Source organism: Nelumbo lutea, chromosome 1 (genome assembly GCF_056320005.1).
Source record: "Nelumbo lutea isolate HS-2025 chromosome 1, American lotus-T2T, whole genome shotgun sequence".
NCBI lineage: Eukaryota > Viridiplantae > Streptophyta > Magnoliopsida > Proteales > Nelumbonaceae > Nelumbo > Nelumbo lutea.
Genome location: NC_142684.1, coordinates 51,869,862 through 51,893,970, shown reverse-complemented (window position 1 = coordinate 51,893,970; position 24,109 = coordinate 51,869,862). Strand labels below are relative to the sequence as shown.

Below are 24,109 nucleotides of genomic sequence, written 5' to 3'. Positions count from 1 at the left end.
TCATGTCTGAAACATTCTCTCTAACTCTTGAGTCCTGCACCTTGTCTTCTTCCTGCCCTTTATCCACCTTCCTTGGTGATGTAGGTTCTAGCTGTAGTTCCTTTCCGCTTCTTAGCACCACTGCACTTACATTCTCCTTGGGGTTGACTATCGTTTGTGATGGTAGTTTCCCGGAGCTCTGCACCTCCAACTTGCTAACGGCAGTGGCAAGTTGGCTGATTTGGTTCCCCAAATTCTGAATGCTGGCTTTTGTTTCCTGTTGAAATTGCTGAGTATTAGTAGCTAGAGCCTTAATTGTATCTTCTAATGACATACCTGAATTCAAGGGTTGGCCTTGCGCTGTGATGGGTGTTGAAAACTGGGGCTGTCGACTGAAAAAATGGGGCTGGTATTGCTGCTGTCCTCCTTGGTTCCCGTAGCTTACGTTTGGGTGATCTCTCCACCCCGGATTGTAATAATTGGAGTAGGGATCATACTTTCGTTGGGGCTGGCCCAGGAATCCTCCTACGGCATTGACTTGCTGCATCGAACCATCTTGCAATGATGGACACATGTCCATAGGATGGCCAAGAATCGAACAGATACCACACACCCTGGCAGTTTGTACTTGTCTTGCAGCGAATTGTCTTACCAAAGCAGTTAGGTCAGAAATCTGATTTTCTAAATTTACATGGCTTACCTAATTAACCCGTCTAATGGTACCGTCTGTCCTAGCACCGAACTGTTGTGAATTTTCGGCCATGTTGGAGATTAACTCCCTCACCGCTTCGGGTGTCTTGTTCACCAAGGCTCCTCCACTGGCTGCATCGACCATACTTCTATCCATGGGCTGCAGCCCTTCATAGAAGTATTGGATTAACAGTTGTTCGGGTATTTGGTGATGTGGACAGCTAGCAACAAGTTGTTTAAATCTTTCCCAATATTCGTATAGTGTCTCACCACCAAATTGCCGAACTCCACATATTTCTTTTCTTATGTTTGTAGCCCGGGATGCAGGAAAATATTTATCTAAAAATATCCTGTTCATCTCGTCCCATGTGCGTACTGAACCGGGAGGAAGAATATACAACCAATCCTTTGCTTTATCTCTTAAAGTAAATGGAAAGGCTATGAGTTTTACATGGTCCTCGGTCATACCATGGGGTTTCATGCTTGAACAGACGACATGAAATTCTTTAAGATGTTTGTGAGGGTCCTCACCTGGGAAACCATGAAACAGAGGTAATAATTGAATCAAACCAGATTTGAGTTCAAAGGCTACTTCAAGAGTGGGGTACGTGATGCATAAAGGCTGTTGGTTCATAGTTGGTGCAGCCAACTCCCTTAATGTCCTCTCTCTGTCAGCCATTCTTTCTACTTCTTTGAAGATGGGAAGATCACAATCTGAATTCACCTTCTTTGGTGAACGATCCTTCCTTTGCTTCGCCTCCTTTCTTAAACGACGGGTGGTCCTCTCAATTTCGGGATTGTACTCGAGTTCACCTCGTTGAGAAGCACGAGTCATAAAACAAAAGAGGTTAACAAGAGGAAGGTAATAGCTAAGAAATTAAAGTTGCCCCCCGACAATGGCGCCAAAATTTTGGCGGGTTTGTCGAAGCCCTCAAAATTAGTACTTGTCCCACAATAAAATATTTGCAGTAAAAGTGCTTCTAGGTCGAATCCCACAGGGAGCAAATTAGTAAGTTCTTAGCCGAATGGATAAAGTAATTGTGTGGGAAAATTAAATAACTAAAATTAAAAGAATAACAAACTAAACAAACTAGAGAAAATCAGTCTTAACAAATTCTGATTCAAGGGTTCAGGTTGAATCGATTGGCCATCGATCCTAAGTACAATTCAGCATTCTTGCAATTCAAGCATTTAACCTTAGATTTACTAGGATAGCCATAATAAACCTTGTGTTTTCCTAATTCAGTTGACCAAACCCAGCATTCGATCAACACTTATCACCACTCAACTGGGTACGGTAGCGTTCCTTGTTAAACAATGATAGCATTAAGATTTGTGAAAACAGTTAAACCAAAATAATAATAATTGAGATAGCTGCAATTACTGAATTATGTTGCATCGATTCTTTTAGGTTGAACCATGTTAAAACATTGGTCAAAGGCTGTCACGAACAATTGACCCAAAAAGATATCAACCTAATTGCTAATTGTACCATTATTCGTGACAATTACGGATCACCGAAATCATGGATAGCAGTACGAAAATCAACATTAATTCAGTTTGTCAGACTAATTAACATTAACATCCAATAAAAATGTGCATAAGAACCAATGAATATTTGAAAAAAAAGAAAGAAAATAAAGTAACTATAGAACCTCACAATGACATAATCGAACCTCCCCCTTGAACCAGAATAAAAAAAAGCTTAGCTGATCATGATCTGCTCAATCTCCATGCTTTGCTTCTCCATGGCTGAAATGATCTTCTTGAGTTGTTTGATGCTTGATTGCTGGATGATTGAGTGATTGCTAGAGCTGGTTCGCCCCCCTCTTTATATAGCCAAAGGAGAGGGCTGTTATCCAACTCCTTCTAGGAGATCATCTTATCCTTAGGGAGTTTTGATCTTATCTTGAACTAATCCTATCTTATCTCTTATCTAATGCTCTAATCTGAATCTTCTTACCTCTCTAGGATTACATTCAAGACTTTAGATCTGATAAAACTCTCTCCTTGGAGATTACATTCGAAATTCGGACTCTTAACTCTTGAATTCGAGTTGGGCTGCTTCAAGGTACTTTTGCGAGTTGGGCTTAAGTTGTGAAATGGGCCTGACTGCGAACTTGCTCCGACTTTGGGCTCATTTTTATACTCGATGCGGGCCGAGTATGTCAAAACCCAAAACATAAAAGTTGTGGGCCTTCATTTCTTCTTTCTAATGCTTCTTGAATTGTCCAATTTGGTGTCCGGAATTGAGAGTTAGGCCTAGATTACTGACTGTCGCCGAAACTGTGCAAAATCACCCGATTTGCCCTATTTTCTTCCAATTGCCTTCTTTATTGCCCTAGATCGAAAGACAAGAGTAATGAGTCCATTTAAGTGCTAAATAAATGTAAAAGAGTGAATATTATGGGATAAAATTAGGGTTCGTTTTGGTCTCATCAACCTGCGATAAAACCTTGCATGTCCAAGAATGAAACGAACCTCCCTAACATTTGTAGGGTAGGGTAAGCTCACAATCAAATCAATTTTGGCCTTGTCAACCTCTATTCCTTTAGCTGAAATGACATGTCCCAACACAATGCCTTCCTTCACCATAAAGTGGCATTTTTCATAGTTTAAGATAAGATTTGTTTCCACACATCAATTCAGAATTTTACTTAAACTATTTAGGCAGTCATCAAACGAATCACCATAAATAGTAAAATCATCCATGAACACTTCAATGCATTTTTCAATAAAATCAAAAAATATACTCATCATGCATCTTTGGAAAGTACATGGAGCGTTGCACAAACCAAAGGGCATTCGTCTGTAAGCAAAGGTGCCGAATGGGCAAGTGAAGGTTATTTTCTCTTGATCCTCCTGTGCAATAACAATCTGATAATATCCTGAGAATCCATCGAGAAAACAGAAGAAGGCCTTACCTGCTAATCGCTCTACCATCTAATCGATGAAGGGCAAGGGAAAGTGGTCCTTTTGAGTGGCCAAGTTAACTTTTCGAAAATCTATTACCATTCGCCAGCCACTTTGTACCCTCATGGGAATTAGTTCATTATTTTGATTTTTTACTACAGTAATCCCAGTTTTCTTACGTACAACATGAAAAGGACTTACCCATTTACTGTCCGAAATTGGATAAGTCATCCCTTCATTTAACAGTTTAAGTACTTCTTTCATTACTACCTCTTTCATTACCGGGTTGAGTTTTCTCTGTGGTTCTTTAACATGTTTGGCGCCATCTTCCAAAAGGATCCTATGTATGCAAATCAAGGGGCTGACCCCCTTTATGTCGGCTAAGGTCCAACCAATCGCCGCCTTATGGTCCTTTAGGACTTTGATGAGCCTCTCCTCTTGCTCCTCAATCAACCCTTTTGCAATGATCACAGGCAGTGTCTCTTTTTTGCCCAAATATGCATATTTAAGATGATCAGGTAGGGTCTTCAGTTCTAATTCTGGAGCCTACAGAATAGAAGGCAGCAATTTTTTTGTGAGAAACTGTCAATGGAATATCAGAATTACTTACCTATTGTTCCGGCATCGGTTTCAGAGTATCATAGGATGCATCGATCTCCTCTTCCTTTATCAATTGTGCCTTGTATTCCAGTTCATCATCCATGTCCTCCTCTCCAAAGACTTCCTGCACAATCGAATCAATGGTATCAATAGAGCAGATCGGATGACATTCACTAGGATATTTCATTGCTTCAAAAATATTAAATTTTACAATCTCTATGTCGAATTCGACGGAGAGGGTACCCTCGTCCACATCTATTTTGGTCTTGGCCGTTTTCATGAATGGCTTGCCTAATAGAAGTGGGGCTGAGCTTGTGGCTATGTCCTCCTCCATCTTCAGGATGTAGAAATCAGTTGGAAAAATTAAATCGTTAACTTGCACCAATACATCCTCAACAATCCCTTCTGGGTAGGCATTAGAACGATCAGCTAATTAAATAACAACTCTAGTCTCTTTCAAAGGACCTAGTCTCAAGGCATAGTAAATCGAGTATGGCATGACATTAATAGATGCACCTAAGTCCAGCATGGCACGCTCGATTCATTTATTTCCAATCACACAAGGTAGGGTAAACATACTTGGATCAGCACATTTTTCTGGGAATGTCCTCTTGATCACGGTTGAAACGTTCTCTCCAACTCTTACCTTCTCATCGATTCACAACCTTCTTTTGTTAGTGCATAATTCTTTCAAAAATTTTGCATATTTTGGGATTTGTTTTATTGCATCTAACAAAGGGATGTTGATCTCCACCTTCCTGAAGGTTTCTAGCACTTCTTGCTCATATTCCTCTTTCTTGGACTTTCCCAACCTACTAGGAAAAGGTGGTACAACAGCATTAGTAACTTTAGGGAGAGGGGGGTCGGATATTACCTCAATGGAGCTGTCGCTTAACCCTTGTCTTTCCTCTTCCCTGGCTACCTTTGATGGTGAACTTGGTTGGGGCTGCAACTCCTTTCCACTTCTCAACACTACTGCACTAGCATTCTCCTTTGGGTTAACTACCGTTTGTGATGGTAGTTTCCTGGAGTTCTGCGCCTCCAACTTGCTAATGGAAGTGGCAAGTTGGCTGATTTGGTTCCCCAAATTCTGAATGCTAGCTCTTGTTTCCTGCTGAAATTGCTGAGTATTAGTAGCTAGAGCCTTAACTATATCATCTAATGACATACCTGAATTTGGGGGTTGGCCTTGCGCTGTGATAGGTGCTGAAAAATGGGGCTGTTGACTAAAAAATTGGGGCTGGTATTTCTGCTATCCTCCTTGGTTCCCGTAGCTTAGATTTGGATGATCTCTCTACCCCAGATTGTAGTAATTGGAGTAAGGATCGTATTTTCGTTGGGGCTGGCTGGGAATCCTCCTACAACACTTACTTGCTGCATCGATCCATCCTGTAGTGATGGACACATGTCCGTAGGATGACCAGGGATAGAACAGATACCACACACCCTGGCTGGTTGCAATTGTCCTGCAGCGAGTTGCCTAACCAAAGCAGTTAAATCTGAAATCTGATTTTCCAAAGTATGGCTTACCTCATTTATATGTCTAATGGTACCACCTGTCCTTGCACTGAACTGCTATGAATTTTTGGCCATGTTGCAAATTAATTCCCTGGCTGCTTCGGGTGTCTTGTTCACTAAAGCTCCTCCACTGGCATACTTCTATCCATGGGTTGAAGCCCTTCATAGAAGTATTGGATTAACAGTTGTTCGGGAATTTGGTGATGTGGACAGCTAGCAACAAGTTGTTTAAACCTTTCCCAATATTCATATAGTATCTCACCACAAAATTGCCGAACTCCACATATTTCTTTCCTTATATTTGTAGCCCGGGATGCAGGAAAGTATTTATCTAAAAATATCCTATTCATCTTATCCCATGTGCATATTCAACTGGGAGGAAGAATATACAACCAATCCTTTGCTTTGTCTCATAAAGTAAATAGAAAAGCTATAAATTTTACCTAGTCGTCGGTCATACCTTGGGGATTCATACTCGAGTAGACAACATGGAATTCCTTTAGATTCTTATGAGGGTCCTCACTAGGAAAACCATGAAAAATAGGCAATAATTGTATTAAACCAGATTTCAGTTCAAAAGCTACCTCAAGAGTAGGATATGTTATGCATAAGGGTTGTTGGTTCATAATTGGTGTAGCCAACTCCCTCAATGTCCTCTCTTTGTCAGTCATTCTTTCTCTTTCTTCAAAAATGGGTAGATCACAAGCTGGTAGATTGAAATCCGAGTTCACCCTTTTAGGCGAATGATCCTTCCTTTGCTTTGCCTCCTTCCTTAAACGATGGGTAGTCCTCTCAATTTCTGGGTTGTACTCGAGTTCACCTCATTGAGAAGCACAAGTTATAAAACAAGAAGGTTAACAAAAAGAAGGTAATAGTTAAGAAATTAAAGTTGCTCCCCGGCAACGGTGCCAAAATTCTGACGGGTTATCGAAGCCCTCAAAATTAGTACTAGTCCTACAATAAAATATTTGTAGTAAAAGAGGTACAAGGTCAAATCCCACAAGGAGCTAACAGTAATCTCTCAGTCGAATGAATATTATCACTGAGTGGGAAAATTAAATAACTGAAATTAAAAGAATAAGAAAGCAATAGCAAATTCAACTAATAAGAAGTAATCAATCTTACCGAATTTTGGTTCAAGGGTTCAGTTTAGTCAATTGGCCATCGATCCTAGGTAGACTTCGGTGGTCTTGCAATTCAAGCATTTAACCGTAGATTTATTAGGATAACCATATTAAACCATGTGTTTTTCTAAATCATCTTACCAAACCCAACATTCGATCAAAACTTATCACTAATCGACTGGGTACGATAGCGTTCCATATCCACTAATGATAGCATTAAGCTTTGTGAAAATAGTTAAACCAAAATAACAATAATTGAGATAGCTGCAATTATCGAATTCTGTCCATCGATTCCCTTTAGGTTAAAACATGTCAATACATTGGTCAAAGGCTGTCACGAACAATTGATCCAAAAAGATATTAACCTAATTGCTACTTGTACCATTATTTGTGACAATTACGGATCACTGAACTATGGATAGCAGTAGGAAAATCAACATTAATTCAGTTTGTCAGACTAATTAACATTAACATCCAATGGAAATATGCACAAGAATCAATGAATACTTTAATTAAAAAGCAAGACCTTAAATTAAATACAGAACCTCACAATGGCACAATTGAACCTCCCCCTTTGAACCAGAAACGAAAAGCTTAGCTGCTCATTATCTTCGAATTCTCCATGCTCTACTTCTCAATTGCCGAACTGCTCTCTTGATAGCTTGAGTTGCTTGATTATCTGTTGGATCCTTGGATTGAGTGATGCTAGAGCTGGTCCGCCCCCCCCCTCTTTATATAGCTTTAGAAGGAGGGGCTCTCTCCAACTCCTTCTAGGAGATTAACCTCAAATTAGAATGTCCTGATCTGTTTTGAACTTAATCTTGTCCTATCTCTTATCTAGTGATCTAATCCAATCTTCTTATCTATATAGGATTACATTCAAGATTTTAAATCTAATAAAACTCTCTTTCTAGAGGTTACATTCAAAATCGAGACTCTAAGTTCTTGAATTCGAGTTGGGCTGCTACAAGGCTCTTCTGCGAGTTGGGCTTCAGCTGTGAAATGGGCTTGGCTGCGAACTTGCTCCAACTTCGGGCCCAGTTTCATATTCGATGCGGACCAATCCTGTCAAAACCTAACACATAAAAGTTGTGGGTCTTTGTTTCATCTTTCTGATGCCTCTTGAATTGTCCAATTTGGAGTCCGGAATTGAGAGTTATTACCAGAATACTGACTATTGCTGAAACTATGCAAAATCATCCGAATTGCCCTGTTTTCTTCAAATTGCCTTTTTTTCTTGCCCTAAATCGAAATACAAGAGTAATGAGTCCATTTAAGTGCTAAATTGATGTAAAAGAGTGAATATTAGGGGATAAAAAATAAGGTACTTTTTAGTCTCATCACAGGGTTCGACCATCCATATGATGGATCTCTATGTTAGATAGTTTTGTATGCCCTTAGCTTCAATCAAAATGATGTACTTTATGAGTTTATTGTAAATGAATAAAAGTGCATATTTAATTCATGTTCCCTTGGTATGTTTCTATGTAATACCCTTAAACTGGACACTTAATGAGACTCCTGTTAGTTTAGAATGTTCACAGCCAGTGGGTCAGTCTGGGGAGTCCTATCTTGACAAGGATGACACTGTGGTGCCACCAAGTTGGTTGGGGTGGCTTGTCCCAGCTACCGGGGTAAGACCCTAGGCACATACAGTGTGGGACTAATTGAATCTTTGAACTGGACCAGATTTCCAGTATTGCCCTGGACCTTGGAGATTGATGAGCACAACTGGAAAGTTACACCTGACCCCTAGACTCGATTATGATACTGCACTAGGTGTCGGATTGGGATGTCTTTGATGTACCAACCAGTGAGATCCTTAGTGGGGGTCAAAACCTGGGTATGTTGGGACAGTTTGAGAATTCATCTCAGTGGGTGATCATAGTGACAAGATCAGCCCCTTTGTCGGACAAAGGTAATGATCGGGGAAGCACTCTCACTGATGGAAACCAAGATTGTCGACAGCCGATTTCAATCGTTGAGATTTGTTTTTGCAAAATATATTTTATATGAGATATAAAAGTATATATATTTTGGTTTCGAAATGATTTGCAGAAGGTTTTAATTCCCAGGATCCATATAAGCAGAGAGCGCAACACTGTTCCTTCCAGCCGAGGGAGAGGTCCTCTCTTGTCGGGCAGTGTATGATCATTATGGGCTGAGAGGTTAAGTGTAAGGCCATTGAGGATAATACCTGATGGGCTAATCTTGCATCTGCCCACAGTCATTGGGTGTTACAAGGTGGCTTGGCCCAGGGACCACTTAGGGTAAGTGTTGGGCCCATAGAGCCCATCTGATGGGTTTCAGGGGGTGCACTGTCCATAAGAGTGTATTCAGCCAGGCCTTGTAACAAAGGCTGGGCTGAGCCCATGTGGATGATGTGTAGATCAATGTTTGGGTCCCACGCCATACAAGGAAGCCCAACTGGGCAGCGGTTTGGAAGGCTAAATGAAAACTTAACCTAAAATGGACCTTAAGCCCATTTCAAACTGGGCTAATTTGATTAGTCACTTAAGGGGAGAATTTTGACATGGATCAGCTGATAGGATTGGGCCTAGACCCTATCCACCTAGAGAGTCCAAGATGTTAGATAATTTTGTATGCCCTTAGCTTCAATCAAATTGATGTACTTTATGAGTTTATTGTAAATGAATAAAAGTGCATATTTGATTCATGTTCCCTTGTTATGTTTCTGTGTAATACCCTTAAACTGGACACTTAATGAGACTCGTGTAAGTTTAGAATGTTCACAGCCAGTGGGTCGGTCTGGGGAGACCTATCTTGACAAGGCTGACACTGTGGTGCCACCAAGTCGGTTGGGGTGGCTTGTCTCAGCTACCGGGGTGAGACCCTAGCCACATACAGTGTGGGATTAATTGAATCTTTGAACTGGACCAGATTTCTAGTATTGCCCTGGACCTTGGAGATTGATGGGCAAAACTGGAAAGTTACACCCGACCCCTAGACTCGATTATGATACTGCACTAGGTGTCGGATTGGGTTGTCTTTGATGTACAAATCAGTGAGATACTTAGCGGGTGTCCAAACCTGGGTATGTTGGGACAGTCTAAGAATTCATCTGAGTGGGTGATCATAGTGACAGGATCAGCCCCTTTGTCGGACAAAGGTAATGATCGGGGATGCACTCTCACTTATGGAAACCAAGACTGCCGACAGCCGATTTCAATCGTTGAGATTTGTTTTTGCAAAATATATTTTATATGAGATATAAAAGTATATATATTATGGTTTCGAAATGATTTGCAAAAGGTTTTAATTCCCAGGATCCATATAAGCAGAGAGCGCAACACTGTTCCTTCCAGCCGAGGGAGAGGTCCTCTCTTGTCGGGCAGTGTATGATCATTATGGGCTGAGAGGTTAAGTGTAAGGCCATTGAGGATAATACCTGATGGGCTAATCTTGCATTTGCCCACAGTCATTGGGTGTTACAAGGTGGCTTGGCCCAGGGACCACTTAGGGTAAGTGTTGGGCCCATAGAGCCCATCTGATGGGTTTCAGGGGGTGCACTGTCCATAAGAGTGTATTCAGCCAGGCCTTGTAACAAAGGCTGGGCTGAGCCCATGTGGATGATGTGTAGATCAATGTTTGGGTCCCATGCCATATAAGGAAGCCCAACTGGGAGCAGATTTTGGATCCTTCATTGGGTGTGAACACCTCCATTGGGAGATACTACTTCTCTGTATCAGGTATTATCCCTCCCTACTCCTTTTGGTTCAGATCCGGTTCAGTTTATGGTTCAAGAATGATCATTGAAAATATGATTTTCTATATGGGGAATTCGATTCCCAGTTGAAGGGGAGAAAAATTTTTGAAATTGGCCCCCTTATTCTGCAATCTTTGGGCATCTATGTGATGGATTTCCTATCCCTTCACTCTAATCCCTTCAAAGGGTACTTTAAGTAATTTTTAAAGTAGAGTTAGATTTTGTCTATTGTTATATAATTCTCTGGGTTTTCCAGAGGCTTCTTCCCTCTCTTTCTAGAGAGAGCCTTCCTCTCGAGACTTCCTCAAGGTTTTTTCTTTCTCTGCCTTTGATTGTCTCCTCTTTCACCTTCGGTCCAATGGGGTGGCTCCCCTTATGGAGCCCCCCATCTCCCTTTTCTTTTCCTCCTTGTTCTCTCTAGTCCTCTTATTTCTCTTCACCCCTTCTCTCCTTTTCTCACTCCTCTCTCCCTCCTAGTCTTTCTGTTTCTTTGTTTCAGTTCTTCATCCTCCTTACATCCTCTGTCATTTTTTCCATCTTCTGTCATTTTACATCCTTTGCCATTTGTTTTTCCATCCTTTGTTTTTTTTTTCATCCTTTGCTTTAGTTTTTCATCCTTCTTACATCCTCTGTCATTTTTACATCCTTCTTCCATCCTCTATCGTTTTTCCCCTTACACATTTTTCTTTTTTGTTCCTTTGTTGTTTTTGTTATTTCTTTGCTCCTTCACTTTAGTTCTTCATCCTTCTTACATCCTCTATCGTTTTTACATCCTTCTTACATTCTCTATCGTTTTTACATCCTTCTTCCATCCTCTGTCATTTTTCCCCTTACATGTTTTTCTTTTTTGTTCCTTTGTTGTTTTTGTTATTTCTTTGCTCCTTTGCTTTAGTTCTTCATCCTTCTTACACTCTTTGTCGTTTTTACATCCTTCTTCCATCCTCTGTTGTTTTTCCCCTTGCATGTTTTTTTTTTTGTTCCCTTGTTGTTTTTGTTATTTCTTTGCTTCTATTGTGTAGGGAACTTGGTATAGGGGGTGCACTATTCGGTCTTTTTTTGTTGGGTGATGGCCATAATCGCTACTTTGTTTGCCATCCATGCCTGTTTCTCAAAGCCCAAATCCATTGTAGTTTTGGTACAATGGTTATTTTCACCGCCGGTTGTAGTATTTTGGTGGTAATTGCAATCTCTTGGTGGCTATTTTTGTGGCAGTTACTTGGTGGGCAATTGCATTGTTGGAAACGGATGTATGATACACTCAAGTTATCTAACAAGAGGGAGAAGGATCTAGAATAGAAACTACTGACCCTTAATCTTAGGAGCTTATCAACAAAAAAACATAATGCACTTATCTAGGAAATAGAATGCACTTATCTAGGAACAGAATTGAAGACTTATCTAATGCACTTATCTAGGAAACAAAATGCACTTATCTAGGAACAGAATTGAAGACTTATCTATTCTAATAGAATTAAAACTGAATGGTTAAGGCTTATCCCAACTAAGAGCTAACATGACCGGGTCTTCTGCTACTATCCACTTTGACCGGGTCTTCAACTGTTGCGCACCTAGTGCATGCATGCATATGCACATATCATTTCCTCCCCCCTGAAGGATCCTTGTCCACAAGGAAGTCAGGATAAGATTTTCTGAAGCACCATTCATTCTCCCAGGTTGCATCCTCAGTCTGCGCCCCAATCCATTTGACTAAGACTTCGGATTTTGGGCGGTATTTGCCCTTGTGAATAATACGACAATCCAGGATTGCTTCCGGTTGGGGTAGGATGGTTGAAGTATCCGAGATTGGAGGAAGCTGAGTGGAAGTAGGGGTGATGGGTCCCAAGTGCATCCGCAGCAAGCTGACATGAAACACATTGTGGATTTGAGAGCCGGGGGGCAAGGCTAAGCGGTAGGCTACTGGACCAATCTTCTCAATGATTGGGTATGGCCCAAAATAACATGGGGCAAGCTTCATGGAATGCCGAAATGCCACCGATGTCTACCGGTAAGGCTGTAGCTTCACATACACGAAGTCACCTACTACGAACGAGACTTTTCGTCGGTGCTAGTCTGCTTGACATTTCATCCGGTTTTGGGCTACCTGGAGGTTATGTTGTAGCTCGCATAGGATGATGTCCCGGTCACGCAAGTATTCATCAACTGCCCCTACTCGAGCAGTACCCGGTACATAGGTCAGGAGACTAGGGGTTGGGATCCCGTAGACTGTTGCGAAGGGTGTCATTTTGGTGGAAGAGTGAGTGGAGGTGTTGTAGCTGTATTTTGCCCAAGGAACCCACTCTATCCATTTTCGCGGCTGGTCATCTGCAAAGCACCGTAGATATTGCTCCAACGTTTGGTTAACAACTTCGGTTTGCCCGTCGGTTTGGGGGTGGTAACTTGAGCTCATACACAAATTTGTCCCATGCATCTGAAAAAGTGTCTGCCAGAATGAGCTGATGAATACCTTGTCACGGTCGCTAACAATTGATGTTGGTACTCTGTGTAGGCAGACAACGTTGGCAACAAATGCCTTCGCAACTGTGGTGGCAGTGAATGGGTGTTTTAAGGGAATGAAGTGGGCATATTTTGTCAACTGATCCACAATTACCATGATAACCGTGTACCCATTGGAGGGAGGCAATCCTTCAATAAAGTCCATGGAGATGTCTGTCCACATTTGAGTAGGAATTGGTAATGGCTGAAGCAATCCCGTTAGTTTCATGCAATCTGTTTTGAAGCGTTGACATACGTCACATTGCTGCAAGAACTCCTTCACCGTCCGACACATGTGGGGCCAAAGGAAGCTGTGCTTGATGCGAGAGAGGGTCTTATGAAACCCAAAGTGTCCCCCTACAGGGGATGAGTGGCAGTCCGCCATCACCTTTGAAAGCAAGGTGGAGGTGGGGCTCAAATAAATCTTGTCCCCCTTGAACCATACCCCATCTCGTTGGAGCAACTTGTGGGGGGGTCGCCTTTTTATCAATTCTCCATAAAAGGTGTCTTGTTTGACCTCTTCCTGTAGCGTCGGCCACCAGTCTGCGTGTGGTATAGAGATGGAAAGAAACTGAAATTCAGCCATACGTGACAAGGAATCCGCACCTTGGTTCTCGGCCACTTTTTTATGCTTGATCTCATAGTCGTAGCCTAGTATCTTTGGTAGCCACTGCGTTTGTGCCGGTGTGGTTATCCTCTGCTCGAGTAAATATTTAAGACTTTTTTGGTTGGTGTGGACTGTGAATGGTTTCCCAAGCAGATATGGGTGCCATTTCTTAACGGCTTTGACAATAGCTAGCATCTCCTTCTCATAGGTGGATAATGCCAAGGCTGAACCTTTCAATGCTTCACTGAAGTAGGCCACCGGTCGGTCTTATTGGATGAAGATGGTGCCAATCCCGGTTCCACTCGCATCGCATTCAATCACAAACTGTTGGGAGAAATCTGGTAGACGTAGGATTGGTGGTCAAGTGAGTGCCTTCTTCAACTGCTGAAAGGCCAACTCTGGTGCCTCGTTCCATTGGAATCCCCCTTTGGTCAATAGTTGGGTTAAGGGAGCTGCAATGCTTCCAAAGTTGCGGATGAACTTCCGGTAATATACTGCTAACCCAAGGAAGCCATGGACCCCCTTTGCTGATGTCGGTGTAGGCCATGCGAGAATAACTTGTATTTTGGCTGGATCAACGGACACGCCTTGTTCTGAAATCACATGGCCCAAGTACTCGACCTACGAAACACCAAATTGACATTTTGACATTTTTACAAATAATTTGTTAGAGGATAATACAGTTAGAACAACTCTCAAATGAGATAGGTGGTATTCCCATGATTTAGAATAAACCAAAATGTCATCGAAGAAGACCAAAATAAATTTCCGGAGGTATGGGCAGAAGAGGTCGTTCATGAGGCTTTGAAAAGTTGCAGGTGCATTCGTCAAGCCGAACGGCATCACTAAGAACTCGTAATGCCCTTCATGTGTTCAGAAAGCCGTTTTAGGAACGTCTTCTTCTTGCACTCGAATCTGATGGTATCCCGACCATAGATATAGTTTGGAGTAAAATTTGGTGCTGTAGAGCTCATCTAATAATTCATCAATCACGGGGATGGGATACTTGTTTTTAATAGTGATTTCGTTCAGTGCTCGGTAATCCACGCAAAACCGCCAAGCTCCATCAGCCTTCTTCACTAGCAAAACCGGCGATGAGAATGGGCTATTGCTTGGTCTTATCAGCCTGTCTGCAAAAGCTCTTTCACCATCTTCTCTATTTCGGTCTTTTGGTAATACGGGTATCGATATGGCCTCACACTAACCGGTCCTTTGTCGGGAAGTAGTGCAATCCGGTGGTCATGTGGTTGTTTAGGAGGCAGGCTTGTGGGCGGCTCAAACACATGGGAAAATTCAGTGAGAAGGTGGTCCATCTTGGGTGGAAGAAAACTTGGTTGGCCGCTGCTATGTGAAGGAACTATTTGAAAAAAAAAACCCGTACCTTGTAATCCATTGCATTCCTTGTTGGTTAAGGCTTCGATGCTGGCTTGTCCCAATCCTTGGAAGGTGCAAGAAAGTCCCTCCTTTTTGAACGTCAAGGTTAGTTGTTTGTAATCCATCTCGACGGGTCCAAGCGTCTTTAGCCACTGTACTCCCAACACCAACTGGCATGCTGTGACGGGAAGAACATAATAGTCAGCGGTAACGGGGCATCCTTGAATGGCGAGAGTGAGAGCTCGGCACTGCCCCATGCACTCGATCTTTTCACAATTGGCCACCATAACTTGAAATCTCTTGTCTCGGTTCACTGGCAACCCGAACTTGGAGATGATGGCTTGGTCAATGAAGTTGTGGGTGCTACCGCCATCAATTAATACGGTCACGTTCTTGTTTTTCAGTTTCCCAAAAACATGTATAGTTTGCGGGTGCTCAGCTCCTGCAATAGCATGGAAGGAGATTTCAGGAATGGCTTCTTGGTTTTCTTCCTCTGATTCGACAATCTCCACATCTACCGGTTCTGGATCCTCAATCATGAACAGTTGTGGATGTGCACAACAGTGGCCGGGGGTGAACTTCTCATCACAGTAGTAACACAACCCCTTCTCATGACGTTCTCGCGCCTCCTGGTTGGTGAGTCGCCAGAATGTTGGGGAAGAAGCACTAGAAACCTGGTTCACGCACGAGCCTGGTGGAGGCCCAAGTACACCGGCCATGGGGTTGGGTGACACCTTCTGGGTTGTCATGGCTGATGGGGATCGAACCGGCTGGCTAGCTCTCTACTGTAAGTGATTTCGCTCCTCAATTAACCGGGCCACTCCAATCATCTCTATCAAGGTTTGAGGCTGCTTGATCTTCACATCTAAACGAACGTCATCACGAAGTCCTGCAATGAAACAACCAATGAGAAAACTCTCGGGTAGGCCGTCAACTCGGTGAGAGAGCCTCTCGAAGGCTTCTTGATAATCTATCACAGTGGTGGTTTGCTTCAGGCGGGTTAACGCCTCTGATGGGTCCTCGTAGTCGGTGGGGTCGAACCGTTGTAACACCGCTTTGGAGAGTTCTTCCCATGTGAGCAGTCCATGATGCTTGGTCAACCACCTATGCCACTGTAAGGCGATGCCTTCCAAATGGAAGGAATTTAGCTGCACCTATTGGTCCGGAATAATATTTTGAAATTCAAAATACTGTTCCGCCTTATAAATCCAACCGCTCGGATCATCCTTGTTAAATTTTGGGACTGACAGCTTGACGTGTTGATGAGGGTGGTCATGGGTGGAGCTTGAATGGGAAGTATGGGGATGTGAGGATTCTTCATGGGCAAAGGGGTTGGTCTCGGGAGTGGTATTGGGAGTGGTTCGTGAGGCTCGAAGGGCTTGGAGTTCGGTTAACACTGCTTATAAGACAGTGTTCACTTGGTCGATGCTCGACTCATGTCACGCTAAGAATTTGTCTTGCACTTTCTCGCTTGGTACTGTTACCAATTCTTTGTATTCAAGTTTCTTGATCAAATGAAATGTACTTGTCTTCAAAAAAATTAGTTAAAAATATTTAGGGTCTATTTGATTTGTAGTCAGAATTGGAATTAGAACCAAAATTCTCTGAAATTGAAATCAAAATTGGAATGGTTCATTCCCATAATCTGTTTGGTTGAGGCAGGAGTGTGAATGGGAATTGAAATCAGCATGAATGGAATTTCATTCCTGAGGGAGGGCAGGGAATGGCCATTCCCTCAAATGGGGGAATGCCATTCCAACAGAAATGGGAATGAGATTCCGATTCCATCCAACCAAACAGTTGGAATCGGAATAGCCCATTCCGATTACATTCTAGACCCTATTCCCACAAATGAAACGGGGCATTAATTATATAGAATAAAATAAAATAAAAAATTAAAAAAAAAAAAGTTGTTATAATTATAGATTTCGAAACAAACCAGCAGATACGATTAGAAAATAGAAACTCTAGCCTCACAAAAGTCCTTTTTCGTTTTGGGTTTTCTGGGTGAAAACGCCTGGCAGGATTAACTCATCCACCAAAGCATTATATATGTATACTTTCTATTTTAGCCAATAATCAGTTTCCAACAGGATTTGAAGCCCAATAATCAGAAAGATTATCTTGGGCTCTTGGCTATTTTAGCCCAGTCAAACAGAAAGTAAAGCCATTTCATTCTACAATTTCCACTTTTTTTTTTTTTTTTTTTTTTTAATTTCCCTGTTGTTTTTGTAGCAACAGTTGTCCAAAGTTAAAAGAAAAGGGAAAAGAAAGCAGAGCGGAACAAAGCAAGAGAACCGAACAAGATGAGCCATGGATTGATCTCTGGTAGCGATGCTCGCTTCTATCTGTATGCGAAAACAATAGTTTCTAGCAGAAGATGGACGGGTGAAGCTTGTAGTTGTGTTTTCTTCAATACCCAAAAGGCCAGAACAAATTTTTTCATCGAAAATCGTGGTGGGTCTTTCAGAACAAAAGCCGCCATTAACGACGGGTTTGTGACTGAGAATTCAGGGATGAGTTTCTATGAGTTGTTGGGCATATCGGAAAGTGGGACGTTTTCGGAAATCAAGCAAGCTTACAAGCAGTTGGCCAGGAAGTACCATCCGGACGTGTCCCCACCAGACCGGATAGATGAGTACACGAGGAGGTTTATTCAGATACAGGAGGCATACGAGGTTTTATCCGACCCAAGCAGTAGAGCTTTGTATGATAGGGATTTGGCCATGGGCTTGCATCTCGCTTTCTCCTCTCGTAAGCGATATCAATACGATGAGGTGCTTTTTCGATCTTTTTTTTTTTTTTTTTTTCTGATGGATTTTTTATCTTTTCCTGAAAATTTGATCTGGGTTTACCTTGGTTTATGCCAATTTTTGAGTTTATTTATGCATCTTTGGATTTTGGTTCTTAGATCTGGACTTACTTTTTTTTTCTACAGAATCTATGTTGTTCTGAGAATTTCTTTTTTAATTTTTAGATCGTAGTTGTTTGGAATATATGCTTTTTTCTATTATGGAATCCGGGGCTTTCTGTTTGGTGGCAGATTCTTATTTGGTGTTGCTTTCATAATTTTTTGGTTGCCTTTGCATCTATCTGGACTCTGGAGTGTGCAGGATTTCGGAGCTTGTTTTTTAATTTTAAGTACTTTCATCATAATTTGGTAGTTATGGTTATATCTTCTGTCTCTTCATTAAGATGGCCTCTGGATTGGAGGATTGTTGTTGCCTACTTGTCTGTTTCCATTTCTAGGTCTGATGTTTAGTTACTGGGTTTCTGTACCTTCTGAATTTGATTTTCTTAGTTTTTCTTGTCCTTCCAATATTTTATTTATTTAGCTGTGTACTTATTTAATTTTGAGATCTGGGTTTCATCTCTCTTTTTCTGTTTATGCTCTGATTTTAGGATTTCATTTTTTATTAGGGATTGGAAGAGAGAGGTGAGTGGAGGAACAGATGGCAATCTCAACTTTCAGAGTTGAAGAAAAGGAGCATGTACAAGAACTCCAGGGGAAACATGTCATGGGCAGCTCGGATGCGCAGGCAAAAGAATGAATCATCAGCAGAGTAACCATTTCTTGATTTGAAATTTGATATATGTATATACATACTTATTGAGCTTCTTGTCAATGAAAGGTGGTTTAAGATTAGAGATTTTTACCTGAAACAGAAGATTATATCTTCCTTTTCTATGAATCTATATGTTAGCTACGGTAACTTGTATGAAAAGCATATTGTACAGAAAATAGTAAGTTCGCTGTTTACCTGCCATTTTACTATGTTTATAAATCCTTTGTCAATTGTTCTTTGAATGTGAATCAAAGTCTGATCGCCTACCATACCATCTATTAATTGTACTAATTTTCTTTTTTAGACTCATGGGTTTGGATCAGAGAACTTAAATAGCTTGTCTTCATTTTATTAATTTCAAATATACACCAGAAAGGCAGAAAATGTCAATGTTGATGGGCTTGAGCAGATTCCCCTTGCCATGGAATATCTCTCCGTCAAGGAAAGATGTCTAGCTTTAGTGCAAAGTCAATACACTGAAGAATTGAGAATATCCAATACAGCAGAGCTTTCAGCCTGCTACACTTCATTAGAAGCAAATGTTGTTCAACAAATTGGGGTTTTGTCTAAGCATCTTAACTTACATCCTGTGAGATTTTAGTGTATTCTGCACTGTATTACAACTTGAAAAGTGCAGTTCTCTCTCTCTGATTTTTAGCTTAGATTTGAGCCTTTATAATTTCCCAATGTTGGTCTGAAAACTTCCTAAGGTTTCAGAGAAATTAACAAAAACAAAAACAAAAACAGTGCACCCAGAAGATATATCTCTGGTATTATTGTTTTGAATTGATATGGTTCCTTTTCTTTTCTTTTTTTCTTTTATTTTCTGCCCCTGTTTGTTGGGCTTCTTCAACCACCACCTCTTGTGAATGAAGTTGATCAGCAAATCAACTGTTGTCATAACGTTTTCTTTTTGTTTTCCTTGTACTTTTGTTTTTCTGTTAATTCTTTGGGCTAATAAGCTGTTGTTAGGTAAGCTATTTTATTGGTTGAAAGCCTTATCCGAATCTCTTATTCCAATCCGGCAACCCCACAAAAATATCGCTTGTGGATTGTATTTTTAAATGGACTCTACGTTCAAGAAGCACCACAGATGGTCGATTGTTGGGACCCAATGGGTCGACTGGTCCCAGCACATAATGAATCCTCTCTCTCTCCAATCCACATGGCCTGCCCCACATGCATGACTAATGGATATTGGTAAATTATTATTTTACCCTTTGTTTTGCTGTAAATGAAAAACTAAACAAAATTTTGATAACAAAACAATAAAAGTATATTTCAAATATTTTAGTCTAAAAAATTATCCACTCATTTTATATATTTAAGTTAAAATGGAACTTCAAATAAAAAAATAATGACTTTGATTCAAATCAAATTCATCCGAAACTCCATATATCAATAAAAGATCTACAGTTAGGTCAAGAAGATGACACATGGCTTTGTAGGATTTAACGTCCACTTCTATCATATGTCATTTAGAACAAAGATGTATTGAATAAAAATTAGGCTGATATAAAAGTACATAAGGCCGACATGTCATTCAAAGGCAGTTTGATCATAAAAAATGCATTTCTGTTGATGTGGGCAACTTCTGTCAATAAATACTAACCCTATTATGGTGGGTTTTGGAAAATAAAAAGTCACTGACATGTTCCCCAAATCTTTTGAAAAGTTATGGTAAATTAAAGAAAAATATTGAAAAGTCATAGTGAATTTTAAACAATTTTCAAAAAAAAAAAAAAAATCTAATTTATCCTTATTTCATAAATCATTAAATGGGAGACACAAATCAGAACAAAAATTAAAGAAAAACGAATAACGATAACTACAGCCATTCTAGTGATTTGCAACTCTTATCTTTTGAAGCTATAATTGCTATAAGCACAATGACCAAAATAATGGCCTATAGCTCTAAATTGTTCTGGTTATTTAGCCCTAAAAAGAAACAATGAAACAGCCATAAATGATAAAATTTCCGACTAACAAGCATGAAAAACTCAGGTTCTTGGTCCAAATCCAGTTCATCTCTCCTTGATGTGGTTATAATTGGGTCTGACTAAAACCGCCATGTAGGCCAAACTAATACAAGTGGCTAAGCTGAGGACTGACACGTGGTAGTGGTAGACCAACATAACCCTATCCGAGCCGATGAGCTGTGATGTGGCACCCTGTAGATTATGGTTTTTAAAACCCACCTGGAGACCATGTTAGACAGTTTTGTATGCCCTTAGCTTCAATCAAAATTGATGTACTTTATGAGTTTATTGTAAATGAATAAAAGTACATATTTGATTCATATTCCCTTGGTATGTTTCTGTGTATTACCCTTAAACTGGACACTTATTGAGACTCGTGTTAGTTTAGAATGTTCACAGCCAGTGGGTCGATCTGGGGAGACCTATCCTGACAAGGCTGACACTGTGGTGCCACCAAGTCGGTTGGGGTGGATTGTCTCAGCTACCGGGGTGAGACCCTAGGCACATACAGTGTGGGATTAATTGAATCTTTGAACTGGACCAGATTTCCAATATTGCCCTGGACCTTGGAGATTGATGGGCAAAACTGGAAAGTTACACCCGACCCCTAGACTCGATTATGATACTGCACTAGGTGTCGGATCAGGTTGTCTTTGATGTACAAATCAGTGAGATCCTTAGCGGGGGTCAAAACCTGGGTATGCTGGGACAATCTGAGAATTCATCTGAGTGGGTGATCATAGTGACAGGATCAGCCCCTTTGTCGGACAAAGGTAATGATCGGGGATGCACTCTCACTGTTGGAAACCAAGACTGCCGGCAGCCAATTTTAACCGTTGAAATTTGTTTTGCAAAATATATTTTATATGAGATATAAAAGTATATACATTATGGTTTCTAAAATGTTTTCCAAAGGTTTTAATTCCCGGGATCCATATAAGTGGAGAGTGCAACACTGTTCCTTGCAGCCGAGGGAGATGTCCTCTTTTGTCGGGCAGGGTAAGATCATTATGGGCTGAGAGGTTAAGTGTAAGACCATTGAGGATAATACCTGATGGACTAATCTTGCATCTGCCCACAGTCCCTGGGTGTTACAAGGTGGCTTGGCCCAGGGACCACTTAGGGTAAGTGTTGGGCCCATAGAGCCCATTTGATGGGTTTCAGGGGGTGCACTGTCTTTAACAGTGTATTCGACCAGGCCTTGTAACAAAGGCTGGGTCGAACCCATGTGGCTGATGTGTAGATCAATGCTTGGGTCCCATGCCATACAAGGAAGCCCAACTGGGCAGCAGTTAGGAATGTTAAGTGAGCACATAAGCTTAATGGGCCTAAAGCCCATTTCGAACTAGGCTATTAATTTATTTAATTAAAGGGGCAAATTCTGAGATGGATTAGCAGTTAGGATAGGGTCTTAATCCTATCCACTCAGAGAGTCCAGATCTGAATGTGATTCAGATTTAAAAACCTCCTAATAAGATTAGGATAAAGCTAATCTAATCTGCAGATAAGATAAGGGTTTATCCTTATCATTAGAAGAGAAGGCTGATCCAAATATGATTTGGATAAGCACTTCCTAATGGGATTAGGAGCTGATCTTTTCAAATTAACAAAAGAAGGAGGGGGGCGGCAGCCTTGAGAGAGACCAAGAAACACATCAGATCCTCTTTAGTGCTGAAATCAAGAAGAGAGAATTCTGCACCCTGCGAATACTCTCTTGCCGCCTCCCTGCTCTTGCCGCCCTGTTTGCCAGTTCGATCTCCAGCCGTGGGAGAAGTCAATATTGGATCTTGACATCAATTCTTTGAGAAAAGATTGAAAAGGAAGTTGTTCTCACGTTCCATTCTGCTGTTTCTTGCGAAGGAGCAGTCTTTGGACCCTTCCTTGGGCGTGAACACCTTCGTTGGGAGATATTGCTTCTCCGTATCAGGTATCATTCTCTCCCATTCCTTTTGGTTCAGATCTGGTTCAGTTTAATGTTCAAGATTTATCCTTGAAAATATGATTTTCTAAATAGGGAATGTGATTCCCAGTTGAAGGGAGAGAAAAATTTTTGAAATTCGCCCCTTATTCCGTAATCTTTGGGCGTCCATCTGATGGATCTCTCAAAACTTCATTGGTATCAGAGCCAGGTTCAAATCTTGAACCATTCTGTTTCAGATCTGAACCTGCGCAATTAGGGAGAAGGCGTTCTACCCAATTTGCGCAGATTTGGTTTTGGGAAATTTGTTCCCAAAACAATTGGGCAAATAATCTGAAATTAATTTTAAGTAAATTTGATTATTATTTAGAATTGTTCTTTATAATTTTCTTGATTTATGGGCTGTTCGTACAAGAGGAGATCGAATTCTTGGTTTGCGCAGGGAATCTGCGATTTTGTAGTTCTTGACTTATTTTGGGTTTGTAAATAATTTTTTTTTTATTTTCTAAACTCAATGTATAGGTATTCGATCTGATGTAATTATTAATAGAAATAGGATTTCTATTTATTTTATTTTGGATCGAAGATGGCGGCGCAGAGAAGGAGATTTCGTAGATAAGAGAAATGCTATCTGCAATTTGCAGTTTGTGAAACTGCATTATGTGATCTAACCTCTGTTTTGTAGGAAGGATTGTGCGAACAGCCCTGTTTGACTGATTCTTGTTTTTCCTTTTATCAGTATTTAATTTCAGATTATTTTCTTGAATTAAGGATTTAATTAAAAATCAAACACTAGACCATTCGAACCAAGATTGGTTCAAAACTGTTTGGACCAATTCTAGGGTTTAATCAAGGATGAATGTCAGCCCTAATTTCCCACTAATGGGCCTAAGGATTGATATTTAATTAAATGGTTAATTCGGCCCAGCCTGTAAAAGCCCAGTTTTAAATAGTTAAAACTGCAAAAGCCCATTTCAAAGGATAAAGCTATATGGGCCGAACTGGGTAACCCTAATTCAGCCCATATACCTAGATAATATTAATGGTTAATATTATGGAATTTTAACGGGCTTCCATCGGGCCTTATAGATAATTAATTGATTGGATCAATTTATCCCTACTTGTGATGTATGGATGTGTGATGTGCTGCGTACATGGGCCATAAGTGCTTGGCCCATGCTCATTCGATAGTGGCTCTTGCGCACACCATGGTTGAATGCACATCATTGCCATGGTGTCCCTTTTGGTCATTGGATGACTTCCCTCAGTGGTGGGCCCCACACCTCATCAAGAGGTTGCATGCGGAACCCTAGCCGATTTAAGGCCAACCGAAATCTGGCTTTATGAAAGTCAGTGGGAGCCACTTTGGTTTGACCTAAATCAAACTAGGGCGTAATTTTGTTCCCTCCAGCTAATATGAGTGCGTGTGATAGGAGATTCATATGATGAACTCTCTAAAGGCCTTCCATCATTATCATGAGGATGGGTCCTTCAATAATGAGGAAACGCACCAGAAAATGGGCTATCCATTTGCTGTTGGGCTTGTCTGAGTGTTTCATAAAATGATAGGGGCGTCATGGACCGATGTGGGAGAGGCTTCACCAAAAAATGGGAACTCTCT

General features: G+C 41.0%; 1 protein-coding gene across 3 annotated transcripts; it reads left to right on the top strand.

Moving 5' to 3' along the window:
- The first annotated feature begins 16,968 nt into the window (after positions 1-16,968).
- LOC148874626 (chaperone protein dnaJ 20, chloroplastic-like) lies at positions 16,969-18,792 on the top strand. Of its 3 annotated transcripts, none has more exons than XM_088965109.1 (3): positions 16,969-17,186; positions 17,261-17,802; positions 18,446-18,792. In XM_088965109.1, the coding sequence occupies exons 2-3, from the start codon at positions 17,332-17,334 to the stop codon at positions 18,590-18,592; spliced, it is 618 nt and encodes a 205-aa protein (XP_088821235.1). In that variant the 5' UTR covers positions 16,969-17,186; positions 17,261-17,331; the 3' UTR covers positions 18,593-18,792. The 3 variants fall into 3 exon arrangements, with proteins under 3 accessions (XP_088821235.1, XP_088821237.1, XP_088821236.1); XM_088965111.1 differs by having other exon boundaries at positions 16,987-17,186; positions 17,267-17,802; XM_088965110.1 differs by lacking the exon at positions 16,969-17,186 and having other exon boundaries at positions 17,201-17,802.
- Positions 18,793-24,109: the final 5,317 nt, after the last annotated feature.

Bases quoted from the DNA above. Each gene is read 5' to 3' on its own strand.
- LOC148874626 (XM_088965109.1), top strand. From the start codon at position 17,332: ATGAGCCATGGATTGATCTCTGGTAGCGATGCTCGCTTCTATCTGTAT. The intron at 17,803-18,445 runs GTGCTTTTTCGA...ATTTTTTATTAG, and splicing joins AGCGATATCAATACGATGAG to GGATTGGAAGAGAGAGGTGA.